This window comes from Palaemon carinicauda, chromosome 43 (genome assembly GCF_036898095.1).
Source record: "Palaemon carinicauda isolate YSFRI2023 chromosome 43, ASM3689809v2, whole genome shotgun sequence".
NCBI classification, from domain to species: Eukaryota; Metazoa; Arthropoda; class Malacostraca; order Decapoda; family Palaemonidae; genus Palaemon; species Palaemon carinicauda.
In genome coordinates, this window is record NC_090767.1 from 58,711,353 (window position 1) to 58,733,165 (window position 21,813).

At 41.2% G+C, this 21,813-nt stretch overlaps 1 protein-coding gene and 1 pseudogene across 5 annotated transcripts in view; one reads left to right on the forward strand and one right to left on the reverse strand.

The window, feature by feature from the left end:
- The window catches only part of LOC137633996 (oocyte zinc finger protein XlCOF6-like), a 70,461-nt gene that overhangs the window by 21,234 nt on the left and 27,414 nt on the right, over positions 1-21,813 (forward strand). For 3 of the 5 annotated variants that reach the window (XR_011042410.1, XR_011042408.1, XR_011042409.1), the window contains exon 2: positions 2,180-2,275. Coding sequence is in view for 2 of the 5 variants with exons in the window: in XM_068366240.1 (XP_068222341.1) it covers positions 11,436-12,941 (1,506 nt within the window). In the remaining 3 variants the exon portion in view is untranslated. Of the gene's footprint in view, positions 1-2,179; positions 2,276-10,651; positions 13,443-21,813 lie in introns of those variants that run through there. The other 2 variants (XM_068366240.1, XM_068366239.1) reach the window with 1 other exon arrangement.
- The window catches only part of LOC137634027 (uncharacterized), an 8,366-nt pseudogene continuing 1,367 nt past the window's right edge, over positions 14,815-21,813 (reverse strand).

The window sequence follows — 21,813 nt, forward strand, 5'->3', positions numbered from 1 at the left end:
GGTACACCCAAGCCTCCACGCTCTTCGTCTGACTGCCTTCAGTCTATCGAAAGACTCTCAAGAGCTAAGAGGCTTTTCGAAGGAGGCAGCCAGAGCGATTGCTAGAGCTAGGAGGACATCCACTCTCAGAGTCTATCAATCTAAATGGGAAGTCTTCAGAACTGGTGCAAGGCCAATGCAGTTTCCTCAACCAATACCACTGTAACCCAGATTGCTGACTTCCTGTTACATCTAAGGAACGTTAGATCCCTATCAGCTCCTACGATCAAGGGTTATAGAAGTATGTTGGCAGCGGTTTTCCGCCACAGAGGCTTGGATCTTTCCTCCAACAAAGATCTGCAGGACATCCTTAGGTCTTTTGAGACCTCTAAGGAACGTCGGTTGTCTACCCCAGGCTGGAATCTAGACGTGGTCCTAAGGTTCCTGATGTCATCTAGATTTGAACCGCTCCAATCAGCCTCTTTCAAGGACCTCACATTAAAAACTCTTTTCCTAGTATGCCTAGCAACAGCTAAGAGAGTAAGTGAGATCCACGCCTTCAGCAGGAACATAGGTTTCACATCGGAAACGGCTACATGTTCCTTGCAGCTCGGTTTTTTGGCTAAAAACGAGCTTCCTTCACGTCCTTGGCCTAAATCGTTCGAGATCCCTAGCCTATCCAACTTGGTGGGTAACGAGCTGGAGAGAGTACTTTGCCCAGTCAGAGCTCTTAGGTACTATCTGAAAAGGTCAAAACCTTTACGAGGACAATCAGAAGCCTTATAGTGTGCTGCTTAAGAAGCCTTCGCTACCAATGTCTAAGAACGCAGTTTCTTACTACATCAGGCTTCTGATTAGAGAAGCTCATTCTCATATGAAGGAAGAAGACCTTGCTTTACTGAAGGTAAGGACACATGAAGTGAGAGCTGTGGCTACTTCAGTGGCCTTCAAACAGAACCGTTCTCTGCAGAGTGTTATGGATGCAACATATTGGAGAAGCAAGTCAGTGTTCGCATCATTCTATCTCAAAGATGTCCAGTCTCTTTACGAGAACTGCTACACCCTGGGACCATTCGTAGCAACGAGTGCAGTAGTAGGTGAGGGCTCAGCCACTACATTCCCATAATCCCATAACCTTTTTAACCTTTCTCTTGATTGCTTTTATTGTTGTTTTTGGGTTGTACGGTCGGCTAAGAAGCCTTCCGCATCCTGGTTGATTTGGCGGGTGGTCAATTCTTTCTTGAGAAGCGCCTAGGTTAGAGGTTATGATGAGGTCCTTTAGTATGGGTTGCAGCCCTTTATACTTTAGCCACCTAAGAGTCGTTCAGCATCCTAAGAGGACCGCTACGCTCAGTAAGGAAGACGTACTTATTAAAGGCAGAGTAATGGTTCAAGTCGACTTCCTTACCAGGTACTTATTTATTGTTTATTGTTATTTTGAATAACTAATAAAAATGAAATACGGGATACTTAGCTTCTTTGTTAACATGTATACTGGTCTCCACCCACCACCCTGGGTGTGAATCAGCTACATGATCATCGGGTAAGATTAATATTGAAAAATGCTATTTTTATTACTAAAATAAATTTTTGAATATACTTACCCGATGATCATGATTTAAATGACCCGCCCTTCCTCCCCATAGAGAACCAGTGGACCGAGGAGAAAATTGAGGTCTTGTTGACAAGAAGTACTGGAGTACCTGACCACAGATGGCGCTGGTGAGTACACCCCCACCTGTATAAGCGATCGCTGGCGTATCCCGACCGTAGATTTCTGTCGGGCAACGGAGTTGACAGCTACATGATCATCGGGTAAGTATATTCAAAAATTTATTTTAGTAATAAAAATAACATTTTGTTTCATTTATTGATGTCGGCTATCCCCCAAAATTGGGGGAAGTGCCTTGGTATATGTATGTATGTGTTTCTACCAAGTAACTAGTTTTATTCAACTCTGCATGTCCAAGTTCCAATCTTGTTATCGTCAGCCGATTCTGAACCACGGATGTGAACGTCCCCCCTAATTTAGATTACAGTATTTGTCATTACTCCTTGTTTTATTCTATGTCCCAGTTATCATTTGTCCTCAGAAATGTTAAATAGAAATATAGAGATGAAAATATCTTCATTTTGACTTTATCCGAACACAGCGACCTTTGCAATCTCAAGAAATAATACGTTGTCGTTTGTCTTACAGGATGTGCCCGACATGTAGACGGCCAATGAGAAGCTCAGCCCGTAAATGGAGCGTTTCCCTCTGTCTGTGAGACGGACCTTTTACCAGAACTATTTCGTGAGTACCATTGTCGGAATAGTGATGTTCTAGAATGTATAATTCTTGTCTCATGATTTAAAGGTATTAGACAAGTTGTTAATGTGATCATTTTCAGGAATATTGTCTCGTATGCTCATAGTAGATATGTTTAGTACTAATTTGTTCTGATATGAATACAAACCTTCTTAATTTGTTGAAGCTTATCCAAGATACTCAGATAGACACTTTCTTTTAACTTTGGCTGGAAGCAATACAGAAATACTGTACTTTTGTTGTCTCTATTTTTGGAGTTGGAGCTGCACCTCCAACTACTCCTTCCTCGAAGTGAGGTTTGGCATAGGCTCCACCCTTTTTAAATCCCAGATTTACCCTTAGAAATTACTGAAAGGTCTGACCTTGGCGGCAACAATGAAAGCGATGAAGGAAAATGCGCTCAAAGACTTTCAAGATGGATTACAGGGGTCCTACAGTCAACTGTGGGGTTGAGAATAGTCATCGACTTCTCTCCAGTGAGCAAGTTTATTCTTCAGATCCTTTTCAGGATGGAGACGGGAAGCACCGTGTGGTCTGCCATCAGAAAGTAAGACTTCTCGCATTCAGTGGACCTACAGAAAGTACCTCTGTTTATTCTCTATGGAGTACAGTAGGGTACAGTTTCAAAGCCCTGTGCTTCAGGCTTATCTATAGCTTCCCAAGTGTTCTCACGAATGTTCTCACTGGTTGCAGCTTTGCCCCACTCGAACAGGATTTGTCTCTTTGCGTGTCTATGCTCCTGGATGGTCCTGGACTGCATCACGAGGTAGTTGCTTCAGGATCTAGACTGATATTTTGTCACGATCATTCGTGTAAAGTCGAGTCTTGTGCCCAAGCAGAGTACCTGGACATTCTGATATACACAACAGCTTCAAAAGTCGTCCCATCAGACAATGGCAGACTTGGGGAGATGGTACAGCAATGCTTGCAATGTCTTCTGGGACATTTTCTATCTTGTTGGAGAATTTTGTTCCTCACGTGTCGCTTCATAGGTGTTTGAAGAGTCGCTGGTCAGCAGGCAGGAATTTCTTTTGGAACAGGAAGTAAGGTACGGCCTTTCCTGTTGTGCGTATAACGGAACCTCGCAGGGAATATGATGCTATACGCTTACGCATCCAGGTAGGGCACACCTGAGGAATCAAACACCTCGGATGTACTGTCGTAGAAAGCACCTATGTATCATCCGGTTGGAAAATGCAAGAAGTGTTTTTAACACTACAAGCTCTCCAACAGATTTGGCAATGCAGGTACACTTCTGTGCAGTGGAGACAACGCTGTAGAGGGTTGCTCCAGGAAGAGGAATACCTGTATTCCAGCAGACATGATCAATCTCAAGTTATAGGCAGAAAAGTATCTTGGTTTTCTGGCCATCATTTGCAATCTATCTGTTCTCAACGTGGCTGAACGGGACCTCTCAGTCCTCTGTACCTCTTTTCAGAATCTTACATGGGATTCGAGAACGCCCTCAAGCACGATTTGTATCCACAGTATTCTTATGCCTTTGTTCCAAAGCTGATTGTCGGCTGATCAATCAAGGGTTGGTTATGCCATACTGTACCTCAGATTGACTCTCAAGTCCCGCAGATGTTCCCAAGACGAGTGGGATGTCTGTGAAGACTTGTACTTCTTTGCCTATCTCTTCGCCAAGAGAAGAGCCTCTTTCGAAGCGTTACAGGATTCTGCTTGGCTACGAGCAAAGTCTGCCGTCTGAGTAACAAATACCGAAATACCGGCCGCTTGAGTAAGTTCTCTTCCAGGAGGAGCTTCAAGCAGAAGAAACTTCCTTAGTGTCCTGTTGAGCACTGGATGAGATTTGACTTTTGTTGCCATCTTTTGGCTACCATGTCATCCTGTACGTCATGAGTCATTGCAACGGATGGAAGGAAGTCTCCTTACCTTGTTGCTGGGTTTATGACCAAGATCCAGATGCCAACGACACCAGGTTCGAGTCCTTCCCCGTCTTCTCAGGATGAATCCCGATATCAGAATGATCAACTCCTCTGTCCCGCAAGGGCTCCACGGTGCCTTCTTGAAAAGGACTCTCTCTACTTCAAGCCTGAGCTCTAAACACTTCATAGCACCAGCAGAATAAAGCGAAAGAGATCCAAGGTGTCTTGTTTTGTTTAGCCCTCCCGTACACCAACCAACGAACGAGTTGGAGATGTATTTATGCAAGAGTCTAAGCAGACTTCTTTACCTCCCTATGGGAGTATACCCACGAGGCTTTGGGTAGCTTTACTCTTGGTCCTGTGGTGTCTGTCCATCAGGTTGCTTAGCTGATTTAACTCCTTCGCGTGTCTAGTAACATCGCGTCGGCATGAGCTCAGTAAGAAAGTTGGAGTAAAACAGAAGCAAGTAGAGATATAAGCAAAGAAACTCATATGAAATAAAATCAGTAAAAGTAAATTAAATTAAATAAGTTTATGAACGAGAAACGGCTTTATATCTACAAACGTACTCATTTGCGCATTATGTACCATCAGAAGTATCATCGAGTCGACTTATTTTGACGCAAGCAGATATGTTATCGCTTCATTTTTCTATTTCAAAAGAAAGATTTTATCACTTTTAAAAGTCGATAGCAAACAGCATCATCATCATCTGTCTATTGATGCAAAGGGGCTCAGTTAGATTTTGCCAGTCGTCTCTGTCTTGAGCTTTTAAATCAATACTTTTCCATGCATCATCTCCTACTTCCCAATTCATAGTCCTCATCCATGTAAGCCTGGGTCTTTCAACTCTTCTAGTGACTTCTTGAGCCCAGTTAAATGTTTGGTGAACTAATCTCTCTTGGGGGAGTGCTAAGAGCATGCCTTAACCATCTCCATCTACCCCTCATCATGATCTCATCCAATGGCACTCGAGTAATCTCTCATATAGTTTCATTTCTAATCCTGTCCTGCCATTTAACTCCCAAAATCTGTTGGATATTGTTTCATTGTCATAACACCTCAATTTCCATACATTTACACCTGTCTCACTAAACTGATAATGATTTTTATATGTAATTTCAGGCGATTTGATTTCCAAATTTTACAAAAACCTAGTTATTGTCTGATTTGCTTTTTTCAAGTTTTCATTAAACTCAAATGCTAAAGATCCTGTATTAGAGATCATAGTTCCTAAATATTGAAATGATTCCACCTCATTAATCATTTCTCCTTCCAATGATATTTCATCCTCCATTGCATTTTCCATTCTTACCATTTCTGTCTTTCTTCTATTTATCTTGAGCCCAACCTTATATGATATTTCATGCTTTCTAATAAGCAAGCTTTGCAAGTCCTGTGGCGTTTTGCTAAGGACAGCATCATCAGCATACTCTAGGTCAGCTAATTTCCTGTTACCAATCCAGTCCGATCCTTCTCCGCCATCCCCAACTGTTTAATGCATTGCAGAATTCATGAGGAGGATAAACAACATAGGTGACAACACATTCCCTTGGAGTACTCCACTGTTCACTGGAAATGCATTTGATGGGACTCCACTAACATTAACTTTGCATTTGCTATGCTCATGAGCAGACTTAATCTTGTTTACATATTTAAGAGGAACTCTATAATGACGCAGGACTCTCCACAGCATTGGCCAATGCACACAATCAAAGGCTTTATCGTAGTCCACAAATGCTATCAAAAGCTGATTTCTATATTTTACGCATTGCTGTATATAATTAAATGAAGGGTTCGATACTTAAATGTATAATTAATGTAACATATATTAGTGAAATGAGCTGTCTGTCTGCATCCCAGTCAGAATTAATGCTTTTACCCCCAAGGTAAGGTTAAATTTCAAGCACATTTTGCTATATATTTTTTTTAAATTGCTCTAACAGCCTTCATTTTTGTCATAGAGAGGTCAGGTTGGTCTCATTCTTTTGGAAAATGCCTTAAGTTTCTCATAAAGTTATCAAAAATATACAAAAAACATGTAAATAACAGTGTTTTGCAAGAACGTACCGGTACGTCCTTTGGGGGCGAAAGGGTTAAGATCCTTGTTCGATTCACTGAAAGGGTCGCTAAGTAATGTGCATAAGATCATTAATTCGCCAAAAATTACGTATGTTGCATTTCATACCTGAGCGCAAACAGAAATTGTTCAAATATATCAAAAATTTCCATTTTACCTTTTTATGTATTTTCATACTAAGCCCCATTTATATATCTCAGAAATCTAGTTTTGGTTCCAAACCGTAGCCACAGTTTGCTCAAATTACCCGCTTGCACAAGAAACCCGGATCGTACGTTGGCCAGGGCACCAGCCTCCCGTTGTTACTACCGGTAGAGTTATTGGGTCCTTTGACTGTCCAGACAGTACTACACTGGATTACCCTCTCTGGTTATGGCTCATTTTTTCTTTGCCTACACATACACCGAATAGTCTGGCCTATTCTTTCCACATTCTCCCACACTCGGTTGGCACACAAGTTTCTGCTGAAGGGCCAACACCAACCGTATTGTGACGACTGTTTAGTACCTCTAACAGTAAGGCATTTGTTGACCGAATGCCCCAATTATAACAACTTAAGGAATAGATATTTGTTTGAGGCTCGAGGTGAGGGTGGCAGGTTCATCCTTGCCAAGATTCTTGGACATGATGTGTCCTACTATGCAAGTGGCATTTTAAAATTTATTTCAGAAGCAGGTCTTTTGAAAACTAACTTTTATAATGACATTCAACTTTTATGGTTTTAATTGAATATTCTTTTATTTTTTATTTTATTTTATTTTTTATTTTTGTATACATAAATTAAATGTTACCGGCGTCAATGACCTTAGTTTTCAGGATGCCTGAAAACTTTAAATCAATGAATCAATCCACATTCTCCTGTGTCCTCATACACCTGACAACACTAAGATAACCAAAGAATTATTCTTTACTGAAGAGATTAACTACTGCACTGTAATTTTTAAGTGGCTAATTTCCTCTAGGTAAAGGTAGAAGAGACTCTTTAGCTATGGTAAACTGCCCTTCTAGGAGAAGGACACTCCAAAATCAAACCCTTGTCCTCTAGTCTTGGATAGTGTCATAGCCTCTATACCGTGGTCTTCCACTGCACTTGGTTTGAGTTCCCTTGCTTAAGGGTACACTCAGGCGCACTATTCTATCAGATTCCTTATTTCTTTTCCTCTTCGAAATTTTCCCTATTGAATGTCCTTGGGCTTATAGCATCCTGCTTTTCCAACTAGGGTTGTGGCTTAGCTACTGATATTATTGATAAAGTACATAAAGATTTAGGTGATATGTGTGCCATTAACCCTTTTACCCCCAATGGACGTACTGGTACGTTTCACAAAACTCATCCCTTTACCCCCATGGACGTACCGGTACGTCCTTGCAAAAAACTGCTATTTACATTTGTTTTTGCATATTTTTTATAATTTTATAAGAAACTTCAGGCATTTTCCAAGAGAATGAGACCAACCTGACCTCTCTATGATGAAAATTAAGGCTGTTACAGCAATTTAAAAAAAATTATATTTTAAAATCCGCTTGAAAAAAAAAAAAAACGCCTGGGGGTTAACGGTTGGAAAGTTCCAAATAGCTTGGGGGTAAAAAGGTTATGGTTGCATCCATTATTTCTGTTTTTTTTCCTCACTCTCTGGTGTCTGTTACCAAGCCTTACAATCTGTAAAGTCTGACCTGGCCTATTTCTGCAACACAGACTCAGAACCCAGTAGTTCCTGACCCTAATTTAGAATCATTGGGGGAGGAGATGCTTCTGCGTCCTTCGAGATCGCTGCATTCCCACCTGAAAAGGACTTGTACCAACCGTGTGTCACACGATCGTACATAGTTCATTTTGTGCTTGTATCTTCGCTCTCCCCTCGCACTAAAAAGAACCTGAAATAACATGTCTGTTTTTCTCATTGGTAACGGTGTCGATTTTTGAACATGAAAATTCTTGTTGCTTTGAGCTTTTGTATATAAAGGAGAGTGTTCTATAATAAACTCACTCAGTTGCTTTCAGCCTATCTTTGAGTAGCAACCTTCTCTCGGCCCGTCACAGACTCGTCACCCGACGTGCGAGTGCCGACGTCTTTTCGTTAGTTAGGACCGAGAAGAAATACCATTATGGCACTGAGCATCCATCTGACGATTAAGATGAGTTAACTCTGGATACTAGAGATCGCACAGTCCCTTGCTTAGCCGTCAAGAAGATCTGGGGTGTAATAAGTAGCTTCAATCAACCGTCACATCTTCTTACCTAGAGGATGTTGCCCACCAGTTCTTGGACAGTCACCTTGGGTTTCGTAATGGCTGTTCAACAAGTTGCGTAGTTTGCTCAGTTTCCTTCTCAGCAAAGACCACATTTCATACAAGGTAGACTATAGTCCATTTCTTTTAGCGAGGCATATTTGCACCGACTCGCAGCGGTGCCCTTTTAGCTTGGAAAAGTTTCCTGATCGCTGATTGGTTGGACAAGATAATTCTAACCAATCAGCGATCAAGAAACTTTTCCGAGCTAAAAGGGCACCGCTGCGAGTCGGTGCAAATATGCCTTGCTAAAAGAAATGGACTATAGTTGCAAGAGTATGAGTGTTAGGATGGAGGACTGGCTCTCCTTCCTCATCTCTTTAAGAGGAAGATTCACAATAAATTTCTCACTGTCGAAACCCATTTTCGATAGTATCATTAGACTCGTCGTGGAACACGACACTTTTCTGAATCTTCGTGCAAAGTACTGTATGACGTCTCTTGACACGAAATGTTGTTTTGGTTTGTATCCATGTTACTTCTTATAGTGTCGCATCACGATTGGTTAATATAATGGTTTATATCTTGCTTCCTAGAGTCAATAGGACATCGTACGTAGGGCTAGAATCTGTCCAATGCATGTTTATCCCTTACGATGCAAATATTAATGAAACTTGAAAGATTTACTTATTGAATATCATAATTTCTATATTTTCTATGCAGTTGTAAGTACTTTTCCATATTCAGTAAGTTTATAGAGAATGTCTAAGTCAGTTCATAGGGTGGAAATCTCACTTACGGAAGGTTGAAAATCGACTTGAGTCGAAAGCTGACCCATGAGGGTCTATTAACCAGTTAACGTCTAAAGATGGGGTATTGCTGCATAAGGAAGTTAATTTTGCTAGCGAGATCTTTATAATAAAAGCATTAGGCCTTTTGCTAGCGAGATCTTTATAATAAAGTCATTAGGCTTTTGTGAGATAACCTTCCTTGGATGCTTCAACCGCTGTCCAGGGAGATCGCCTGGTCTTGATGCGCGCTTTGGAAATTTTGAAGGTTTACTTAACCACAGAAGCTCCTCAGAATATAAATATTCAGATACAAACGCAAATCTGAAAATAACACATAAGATAAAGAAATGCTCTAATAAAACCATATTGTATTATATAACCCTTTTTACCCCAAGCTACTTGGAACTTTCCAACCCTTAACCCACAGGCGTTTTCTTTTTCAAGCCCATTTTGCAATATATATTTTTTAAATTGCTCTAACAGCCTTAATTTTCATCATAGAGAGGTCAGGTTGGTCTCATTCTTTTGGAAAATGCCTGAAGTTTCTCATAAAGTTATCAAAAATGTGCAAAAAAAAAGTAAATAGCAGTACGTCCATGGGGGTAAAGGGATGAGTTCTGTGAAACGTACCAGTACGTCCATTGGGGGTAAAGGTATGAGTTTTGTGGAACGTACCAGTACGTCCATTGGTGGTAAAGGGAGGAGTTTTGTGAAACGTACCAGTACGTCCTTTGGGGGTAAAAGGGTTGAGTTTTGTGAAACGTACCAGTATGTCCATGGGGGTAAAGGGATGAGTTTTGTGAAACGTACCAGTACGTCCTTTGGGGGTAAAAGGGTTGTTTTGTGAAACGTACCAGTACGTCCATGGGGGTAAAGGGATGAGTTTTGTGAAACGTACCAGTACGTCCATGGGGGTAAAGGGATGAGTTTTGTGAAACGTACCAGTACGTCCATGGGCGTAAAGGGATGAGTTTTGTGAGACGTACCAGTACGTCCATTGGGGGTAAAAGGGTTTATACAGGAAGCAAAACAACATTTGTAATAAGCTGATATCTATTTCATATGAAATTTGACTGTTGAGATTTGCCGTTGGAAATTTCCACATAGGCATGGGATTCAAGTTAGGCCTACCTTTGGCCAAAGTTTATCAAAATTCGACTTACATAAAATTCAACTTAGTTTCTTGGAGCCAATTAAGTAACTTGAGGAACCTCTGTAATTTAATGTCCCGCTTTATGACGTCTACGGCCAGACAGATAAAATACTGCCCCGGTGATTCCGTGGATAGTGGTTCAAGGCCTCAAGGAAGTTTGAATGTGTCATCCGTTTCTAGGCGAGACTGACGGCTCATTCTGGTTTCGTTCTGTTTCAGAGTTTCGCAGTCGGAGGGAGAGTTCATCCGCCGGAGAGGTTAATCCCGCGAAGATGTTGAAATATACTTTTAATTATATAATAGAATATTCTAGATGTTAAAATATACTTCGAATTATATAATAGAATATTCTAGATGTTGAAATAGACTTTGAATTTTATAATAGAATATTCTAGATGTTGAAATAGACTTCGAACTATATAATAGAATATTCCACTGTGAAAATGTTTATAATTAATAATGACTAATGATGGTTGAAGATTGCATTTGTGCTTATATGTCATTGTTCAAGTTTTAGAATATTTAAAGTTCCTGTTTATTCTAAGTTTCAAAGTTTGTACGCATTTGATAGCATCGTACAGTGTTATGTTTTTTACCAGATGATTCGCTTTTGTTTTGCTGCTGACATTTGAAACCATCAAGATTTTGTGATTATTATTCTATTGTCTTTATAAGTTTACCATATCAAATGTATCGGTTATATTACGTAGGTGAGTTCTGCCTTGAGAGTATTAGAAGCGAGACGATACAGTATTTGTACGAGCAAACGGCATTGAACGATGGAAACGGAATTGTTAGATATGATAGAGAAAATTGATTTGTCTGCCTTCCTCATCAGTTGATTCTCAGCTCTGTTTTTTATATTTAAAATGTGAAAGAATAAGTAAAGAAAGAACTGTGTCAGTGTGATGTATTGAGTAATTCCGGTTTATGGGAGGAAGAGAGAGGTAGAGTTCAAGAGCTCTAGCTTGAAGGTACAAAAACGATCGTCCTCCAAGCTACGATGGAAGTGGGAGAGATGATGCCGTTATCTTCGATCAAACGAGAAAATGAGAGTTCAGAAGAAGACTCCGTCCTTGCCAGTCCGCACGCGGAAGTCAAGATGGAACCGGAGTTCGTCGATGCGGATGAGATGGAAGTAAAATATTCTTCCTCGTCTTCGGTCAAGGTTGAGAAAGATCCGCTGAGCTGCGAGGAAGAGTCGAAGAGCATTGCCGAGGAGGACGACACGCAAGTGAAGACATCGGTCGGGGGCTGTAACTACGTACATTTTGTGTCGTGTGGACGGCTTTCGGATCCGAAATCGGATTGCGAGAATCGCGATAATGAGCGAGAATCGGAGATGGAACATTTACCTGGCGGGAGAATCTCTCCGCGTCAAGGTCCTGCTGCGGGGCAGCTAAAAACACCCAAGCCTAAGAAGACCTACACCTGCGGGGAATGCCAAACCACCTTCTCTCAGTCAAGCAGCCTCAAAAACCACATTCGAACGCACACGGGTGAGAAGCCCTTCTCGTGCACGGAGTGTCCGGGTCACTTCTCCCAACTGAGCAGCCTCAAGAACCACCTCCGGACGCACACCGGCGAGAAACCCTTTTCCTGCGCCGAATGCAACAGTAGCTTTTCCCACTTGAGCCACCTGAAGACCCACATGAGGACGCACACGGGCGAGCGTCCCTTCTCTTGCTCGCAGTGCGACAGCAGCTTCTCCAGGGCGAGCAGCCTGAAGATACACGTCCGCATTCACACCGGGGAGAAACCCTACGTCTGCGCCGTGTGCCAGAGCGGTTTCTCCAACTCGGGGCACATGAAGAGGCACATGCGAGTTCACACGGGGGAGAAGCCCTACACGTGTACGCAGTGTCAGAACAGCTTCTCCCTCCTGGGGAACCTGAAGACGCACATGAGGACGCACACGGGCGAGCGTCCCTTCTCGTGCCCGGAATGTCCCAGTCGGTTCTCCTACTCGAGCGATCTCAAGCGCCACATGAGAACACACACGGGCGAACGCCCCTTCTTGTGCCCGGATTGTCCGAGCAGGTTCACCAATTCTGGCGATCTCAAGACTCACAGGAAGATGCACGCGAGGGAGAAGCGACACGCGTGCACGGAATGCCCCATCGCCTTCACCTACGCTTGCGACCTGAAACGGCACATGAGAATCCACACGAGGGAGAGGCCCTTCTCGTGCGACGAATGCCCCAGCAGCTTCTCGAACATCAGCGACCTCAGGTCCCACCGTAGAAAACACACCGGAGAGAAACCGTTCAGTTGTCCGCAGTGCCTGCGGAGCTTCGCCCACTCGAGCAGTCTCAGGAAGCACGTACAGGCCCACACGGGAGACAGACAGTTCTCCTGTTCGGAGTGCGGCAGCAGTTTCTACCGCTCGTACGACCTCAAGGTTCACGCGCGAATTCACAGTGGAGAGAAGCCTTTTGCGTGCACAGAGTGTCCGAGGAGTTTTACCCAGGTGCACAGCCTCAACGTGCATATGAAGACGCACAAGTGAGAACGCCGGTTTATCGTCTGTCGGATCTTGAAGATACGCCATTTTCATTCTGGCGTCAATGCAATATATCAACTTTTATCGAACGCTGGTTTATCGTCTGTCGGATCTTGAAGATACGCCATTGTCATTCTGGTGTTAAAGCAATATATTTACTACGATCGAACAATTTTGAAATGCACAAGTGGAATTGTGCATGCCCCTGCACTATTAGTCATAGGATTCGGTCACACACGGTACTTACACATCGCAAAGTTCTATGCGATAGACTTTGAATGTCCCTACTTGAACTGCTGGCTACACGGAGTGTAATAAGTGTTATTAATAGATGGGACAGCCTTCCTTCATCTTCTTTCCATTTAATAGAAGATTATTCTACCCAAACAACATTTAGTGCAAATGTAGGCCTATTCTGTGGTTCGGAAATAGCGTTATACCCATTCATGCCAGAAGCCGGTCTCTCTTTTATTTGCTCGGGGCTATACTTGTTACAAAATGGCTTTTCAGATGTATGCATATATATATATATATATATATATATATATATATATATATATATATATATATATATATATATATATATATATATATATATATATATATACAGTAAAAACAAACACAATGTAAAGATTTGGTCAGAGAGATTAATTCTATTTATGCGTACCTAGACCTATGATGATTGAATAATTTATCATTTATAGCAATTGTTTAATAATAATTTAATTCTGCGTATGTAATTATTTTGTCATATTTTACAAAAAGAATCTTAATTATATTCTAATCTATTTAACTATATAATTCATATTCATATGTTCTGTATAGAAGTTTTATGATGAACATGAATAAATATTGTTATTGTACAAATAGAAAATCGTTTTGTAATAAAACAAAATAAATGTGAAAATAGATTTTCTTTGTCCTCGGCTATTTTAACGTCGTTCGTTATTATGAACCTGGTGCTTTTTTATATTCTACTTTACAACTAAAGACAGCGGAAATTGCGGTAAAGTATAAGAATTGTTGATCGGAACTAAGTCGACCAACGGAAGAGGTGGTAGAAATATTGCTTCGTCATATGGTTCTCGGGACATGCTAAATGTTTCATCTCGTCATCATCATAGCGCTTCTTCCGAGCATAAACTCTGCTACGCTCCGACGATGTTCTCTTTAGAGTCTTCGAAACCTTACCGCCCATGTCACCTTGCTTTAGACTTTAGAGTTCTACCTGCTGAGTCATCAGATATTTGGGTGGAGAGTGAAATTTAAAACTTATTATCATCATTATTAGCTAAGCTACAACCCTAGTTGGAAAAGGTAGAATGCTACAAGCCCAAGGGCTATATAGGGAAAGACTTAATTACTTCGTTTATACGATTCTTTTGGCATTGCGACATGAAATCTTGATTGCAATTATGGCCACTATGTTTGTTGGAACTAGTTTTTTCATAATTATTTCCTACTAATGTATTCTTTTTTTTTTTCTTTATTGGACTCATTGTAGTAATGACAATGAAATGAATTGTTGAATTGTTCGTGGAAATTCAAAAGTTGCTAGGAATGAGAAATATTAGTCTGAGTGATAGAGATGGATGCAAATGAAATTAGGGAGTACTTTCGAAAATACATGATTGATTTAGGGATTGAAGAAATAAAATGCACATTTTTTTATCAATATATAGTACTAGACTTAAGTTGATCCGAGAGGAAGGTTCTCGTGTATGTAGGAAGAGAATGTCCTGTGTCGTCATAAACTAACTAGCACCAAGTAGTGATTGATTGGATGAGATTCCTACGTCTCATTTGGCATAATGTGGGCCCTACCGTGTGGGCAGGAGAGAATACAACATCAAGCATAAGGCAAGTAAAACCCCAGTCAAAAAGTATATAAATTTTTTAATAAATTCGACTAATAACCTAAGAAACGGCATTCCTTTTACTTCTTAAATATCTGGCCACCTCAGCCTCGTGGGAATCGTAAAGCTCGTATAGCGCTAAGGGTAGCTGCTCCTTCCCCTTCAGCTCCAAGACTCGGTTGACCTCGTCTATCGCTTCGTACACCAGATCCTTCAACTCGCGGGTGAACGGATTGAAGGTCAGGGGAACGTTCTTCGAAGGCTTCCGCTTGAACAGGCCGTCGCTGTTCTGGCCGACGCACTGGAGCCTCTCCCTGTCGACCGGTAGCTTTAAGTACGTCAGGATGCCCTGCATCTCCCGCACGGGGTCCTCCTTCACCTTCTCGTAGAAGGACAAGTGGAGGTCCTGGGGTTGGCTGTGGGTCAGCCAGTCCACGTAGAACTCCTTCCACAGCAGGATCTTCAGCGTGACAAATTCCGCCCAGCCTGGAAAAGAAAGCTTGGCTTTAACATAGCGCGGAAACAGTCTCGGACCGTCAACATCAAAATTACTACGCAATAGCCTAGGACATTAAACAGCCAAATGCATACGAAATAACATCAGAATTGGATCATTTTATCTTTTGAAATCAGGTCAATGTATATAGCACCACTTGGAATCTATCGGCAACCTTTGTTTACTAAGCGTGTTCTTGCTCAAAGTATAAAGATTCAAAAAATTGTTTTAGTTGAAAAAATCGAGGACCAACCTTTCCCGAGGAAGTGAGCCTTGGGGGCGTACCCCGTGTGTCCGCCCGTGTCCAAATGGCGGTGCGAAATCAGCGCTTTGAAGGGGTTGCGTATGACGATGACGCCCTGGTGACGCAGCTCGTCCATGTGGTTGAGGGATAACTGCAAAAGGAAAGGACGTTTTGACGTGTTTACAAAGAATGCTTTTTGATATCATCTTCCCCTTAATCTTATTGTCGATATCTTCCCCTTAATCTAATTGTCGATATCTTCCCCTTAATCTAATTGCCGATATCTTCCCCTTAATCTTATTGTCGATATCTTCCCCTTAATCTAATTGTCGATATCTTCCCCTTAATCTAATTGCCGATATCTTCCCCTTAATCTTATTGTCGATATCTTCCCCTTAATCTAATTGTCGATATCTTCCCCTTAATCTTATTGTCGATATCTTCCCTTTTTGAAAATCATCTTCCCCTTAATATCCTTTTTCAAAATCATCTTCCCCTTAACCTACTTCATTACGTTGTCTCTCCTTAATCTACTTCATTACGTTTTCTCTCCTTAATCTACTTCATTACGTTGTCTCTCCTTAATCTACTTTTTATATTTCCTCTTTATACAGTTGTGAATTAATTTTCTTAGTACAAAGATGATCCTGTAGTCATTTCGAAGCTAGATAAGTACAGTATTACCATGGCAAATTTAACCGAGAATTTTTACTGGAGCCATCGGCGGAGTCTCGACAGCTAGAAATACTAAGTAGTGAGATACTAACCCTCTCCTCGTGGGAAAGCTTCATGGCGTCTCCAGTCGTGTACCCGTGGCTCTTCTGCAGTATAGTCATGCCGGAATCGTACACGATACCCTCGCCGTACATTCCTGCAAAGAAAATGGAAGACGGTTGATCTGGAACCTTCGTGAGTTACCGATTCCTTATGTGAAGGGATCGGGACCAGCTTTCCTAACCAGGTGTACTTTTAAATATAGATTTACTTTAATTTCAACTACAGGGAACCTTGTATGTTTGACCGAGGGAGTCCATCCTTTTGATTTCTAGGTCAGTTACCCCTCAACAGTTTTAAAAACCATAGAAAATGCTGGTACCCATTATCAAACGAGGACCGTACTGCCCAGGCCTCTTAACTAGCAGGTATAGCAAGGTTGTTGCTTCAAGGGATTGTGTCTGATTTCATTGGGGTTTGAATTTAGGGCCGCGTAAGTAGCAGCTCTGAACCACCGAGAGATCGGAAAATGCGACGGAAACTCTCTTACCTTTTTTCGTCAGGGACGTGTCGTCGTAGAGAGAGCCGGTGAACATCCCAGTGGCTCCTTCAACTAAGTACCTGAAATAGAGAAGAAGATAATGTCAGTCTTAACAAATCTCGCTCACGTGAACTACGGATATTCGTCAACTTACGTCCACTAAATTTTTGTTTCCGGGAAAACTGCCGATTAAGCACTACAATAAAATGAATTTACGCTCGACTTAAATCTTCGATATCAAATGCAATGTTTTAAGTCTTAGCTGACAATAGAATATAGTTTTCAGCAAAGGTTATTACTTTATCAGAGCAACTGTTTTAAGAATACTTTGTCAAAGCAACTGTTTCCTAAGAGTGCTATTTCAAAGGAAGTTCTCTAAGATTGCTCTTGTCAAACGACTGTTTTCTATTATTTGTCGAAGAGTACTTTGTCAAAGCAACTGCTTTCTAAGAGTGTTTTTTCAAAGTATCAGATGTTATGTCAAAAGAACTAATTTTAAAGAGTACTTTGTCATAGCAACTGTTTTTAAAGAGTAACACTTTGTCAGAGCAACAGTTTTTAAAGAGTACTTTGTCATAGCAACAGTTTTTAAAGAGTAACACTTTGTCTTAGCAACAGTTTTTAAAGAGTAACACTTTGTCATAGCAACAGTTTTTAAAAGAGTACTTTGTCATAGCAACTGTTTTTAAAGAGTAACACTTTGTCAGAGCAACAGTTTTTAAAGAGTACTTTGTCAGAACAACAGTTTTTAAAAGAGTACTTTGTCAGAGCAACAGTTTTTAAAGAGTACTTTGTTATAGCAACAGTTCTTAAAGAGTACTTTGTCAGAGCAACAGTTTTTAAAAGAGTACATTGTCAGCAACTGTTTTTAAAAGAGTACTTCGTCAGAGCAACAGTTTTCAAAAGAGTACTTCGTCAGAGCAAAAGTTTTTAAAGAGTACTTTGTCAGAGCAACAGTTTTTAAAGAGTACTTTGTCATAGCAACAGCTTTTAAAAGAGTACTTTGTCAGAGCAACAGTTTTTAAAAGAGTACTTTGTCAGAGCAACAGTTTTTAAAGAGTAACACTTTGTCAGAGCAACAGTTTTTAAAGAGTACTTTGTCATAGCAACAGTTTTTAAAAGAGTACTTTGTCAGAGCAACAGTTTTTAAAGAGTACTTTGTTATAGCAACAGTTTTAAGGGTGCTTTTCACAAAGCATCTCTTTCCCACGGAAGCCTTTGTCCACGAACCTGATCCAAGTGTTTCCCGAGGAAGGGAAGGAGGCGAGGGCCTTGGTGGGCAGCTCGTCGGGCATCTTGAAGTTTGTGCTGAAGTTTGAACACGAAGAGGACTTGGCCCAAGGGTAGTGGGTGCTGGAATGAAATAGTGAATCAAGGAATTGGGATAATGAATATATACCTATACTCAATTTTTTTCAATGAGGCGCATTTGCACCGACTCACAGCGGTGTCCTTTTAGCTCGGAAAAGTTTCCTGCTATCTGATTGGTTAGAAATATCTTCTCTAACCAATCAGAGAGCAGGAAAGTTTTCCGAGCTGAAATAGCACCCCCGCGAGTCCGTACAAATCTGCCTCACTAAAAAGAATTGACTATAGAACATTAAGAGACACAGACAAACACACACTATAAAAAGCACCGGTAAGTCAAAATAAAACGCGCAGAAAATCCACACGAAACCGGTTCACCGCAACTCACAGGTTGTAAAAGATCCGGTTTTCGGGCAGCCAGTCGCGAGGGTGGATCTTCTTGAACGTTGCCGGGAAGCGGATCGGCATCTGCGGGGTCGAGACTATCTCCTCGCCGCCTCCCTTCCTCGGCCGGACTTGCCTCTTGGCGCGAAGCTGCTGCATGTAGACCTTCTCTTGCATGGCACGAATCTGTCGTGCGAGGAAGCGAGACTGGTGATTTGAGGTTTAGAAGGAAAGGATCTAGTGTTTGAAATCAATTCATACTTTAAGTGCCATAACTGGGATGATCTCCCAGTGCAGAAAACTTCCAAAACATTAGCCTGTTTACACAGCTACATTCCATCTTATGATTTCTCGACATCTTCGCCCGCTACTCTTTCGTTTGCAAACGGCATTCACACTTCACTTTTGTTTTGGAGGGATGGCTCAGTCTCATATTTCTCTCTCTCTCTCTCTCTCTCTCTCTCTCTCTCACAGCATGACAACTGTAAACTGGTAAAACGAAGCAGAAGTTGCACTGACTTATGAAAAAAAAGGTTAGAATTTGTTTTTTTTAAGAATTGAAGATGCATAATGATATCAGTGGCATTAACAGTAGTTCAGATCTATATGAGAGAGAGAGAGAGAGAGAGAGAGAGAGAGAGAGTATCGTCCGTCGCTCCGTGGTTTCACACAATGGTAAACCACATTCGGATATCGCGGATATGGTTACCTCATCCCTTCTGACAGGAATGAATCATGGCATTAATAGTAGTAATATCAGTGTTATGAGAATGACTTTGCCTCTGTAACAGCTCCTCAATATATTTTAGGTCTTCTAAGTATAGATGTCCAGCTCTTTAACTATTCCAAACTGCCGTTAACCCTAGCAATACGAGTTTTTCGTGCTAAGTAAATGAAAATGGTAGAAAACTGTATGCCGTCTGCCGGCTATCGAGAGAAGTGCATCTAGGAAGAGAGCGGGAGAAGATGAGATGAGAACGAGACAGATCAGGTGTCGTCGACCACGACAGAGACTTAGACGAATGAAATGACTTTACAAAAAATGATTAAAACCTGAAGTAGGCAAAAAATTGGATTCAATACAACCAAGTGTAACATTGCTACGAATTAGTGAATTAGTTGAAAAGCAATTCATACCTGTGTTACTTACCTGCACCCACCTATAAGCTTGCAATGTTCGCATTGCGTCGAAGCTGAAGTTAAGAAGAGGATAAAAAACTGTCTAGGGGAAGTAGATTGTGGTAGAGGGAGAGGTATGCGATAAGAATAATGTTAATCAAACAAAGTCAAGATCCATAGCACAGTAATAAGACAAATATTAATGCGTGGATTGGAAACGCGGTCTCTAAGACGAAATGAGGAAGCAAAGATTGAGATAGAGAATAGAGATGGGAACATCACTCCTTGAAAGATTGGAAGATGAAATAAGAAGAACGGCAGGCATAGCGACGATGACAGAGGCGATAAGAGTTTCAAGACTGAGATGGTGTGGACATGTGTTGAGAATGGTGGGGAGGGAGTGAGGAGGGTTTGGAAGGAACCTCTTAGTTGGGAGAAGATCGAGAGGGAGACGGAGTATTATATGGCGGGATAAGATGAAGGATGATATGGAGAGAGGTGGTTTGGTGGAAGAGGAGGCCTTTGATAGAAGGCATTTGAGAGCGCGCATCAGGCGGTTAACCACCCCTTTAATGTAGGGATGATGATTGGAAAGAATGTCGTTAGATTATAGTATTTCGTGCAAGTTTGAACTAAATTTCGAGGTTGAGCGAACGTCCAGAATGAAATGCCTCTGCGAGGTGCAGAGTTGCCAGACCGAAGCGGCATCCCGCTCGCCGACGGCCCAGAACTAATCACCTTTGACACTTTGTTCTCCATTTCTTGCCGTTCCGTGGGAGACATGTGTTCGATGAGCTTCCTCTGCCCCTCCGTGAGCTTGAACCCGTGCTGTAGCGCCGCGATGGCCGTCTCTCGGGCCTTGGAGAGGACCTGGTGTTCGCTTTTGGTACGTTGGATGTCCACCACCTGGCGGGATAAGCGGTCGAGGTGTTAATCTCGCGAGTAACTTGACCCGACTCGAATAATTATCATTACTAGCTAAGCTACGACCCTGGTTGGAAAAGCAGGATGTTATAAGCCCAAGGGCTCCAAGCAGGGAAAAATAGCCCAGTGAGGAAAGGAAATAAATAAATATGAAAAATATTGATAATAAATCATTCTAAAAACAGTAACAACGAAACAGATACGTCTAAAGGATGTCCTCGACTTAAAAACACCCGGCTATACAATCGCAAACCGAAGTGAATTCATAAATTTCAGATATTGTATCGAAAGTTTATGATGAAATACTGTAAAAGCATCTAAAATTATATAATTTTATGCAGTGAACAAGACGGCATTTGCAATACGAAGCGCAACAATTTTTACCATCTGTTAACTTTCGCAGCTGAAAGTCGTAGGCGTGCGAGTTATGTGAAGCGTACCACTATAGTCCATTTCTTTTAGCGAGTCATATTTGCACCGACTCGCAGCGGTGCCCTTTTAGCTTGGAAAAATTTCCCGATCGCTGATTGGTTGGACAAGATAATTCTAACCAATCAGCGACCAGGAAACTTTTCCGAGCTAAAAGGGCACCGTTGCAAGTTGGTGCAAATATGAGTCATATTTGCACCGACTCGTAACGGTGCCCATTTAGCTCGGAAAAGTTTCCTGATCGCTGATTGGTTGGACGAGATCATTCTAACCAATCAGCGACCAGGAAACTTTTCCGAGCTAAAAGGGCACCCCTGCGAGTCGGTGCAAATATGGCTCGCTAAAAGAAATGGACTATAGGTCAAAATCTAACAGAATTAAACTGACAAACACCTCCTTGGAGTCTATTTAATTTGTAAGTCGAGATCTTTCTATATTTAGTCAGAAAGATATTTTTATGTCATTTTAATGTATAATTTCTCCTATGTATATCGCAGAAGTTTTGGGATATATGTAATGAAAGAGAGTTATTCATTGATACACTTAATGTAATTTTACCTTTTTATAATAAATCTTATTCATTTTAGTAATTTTTCTAATGTAAAATAAATTAATGTAACCCATACCACTTTTTAATGTAATCAAAACAATTTATTGTAACCCATAACACTTTTTAATGTAATCAAAACACTTGATTGTAACCCATAACACTTTTTAATGTAATCAAAACAACTGATTTTAACCCATAATTCTTTCTAATGTAATCAAAACAATTTATTGTAACCCATAACACTTTTTAATGTAATCAAAACACTGGATTGTAACCCATAATACTTTTTAATGTAATCAAAACACTTGATTGT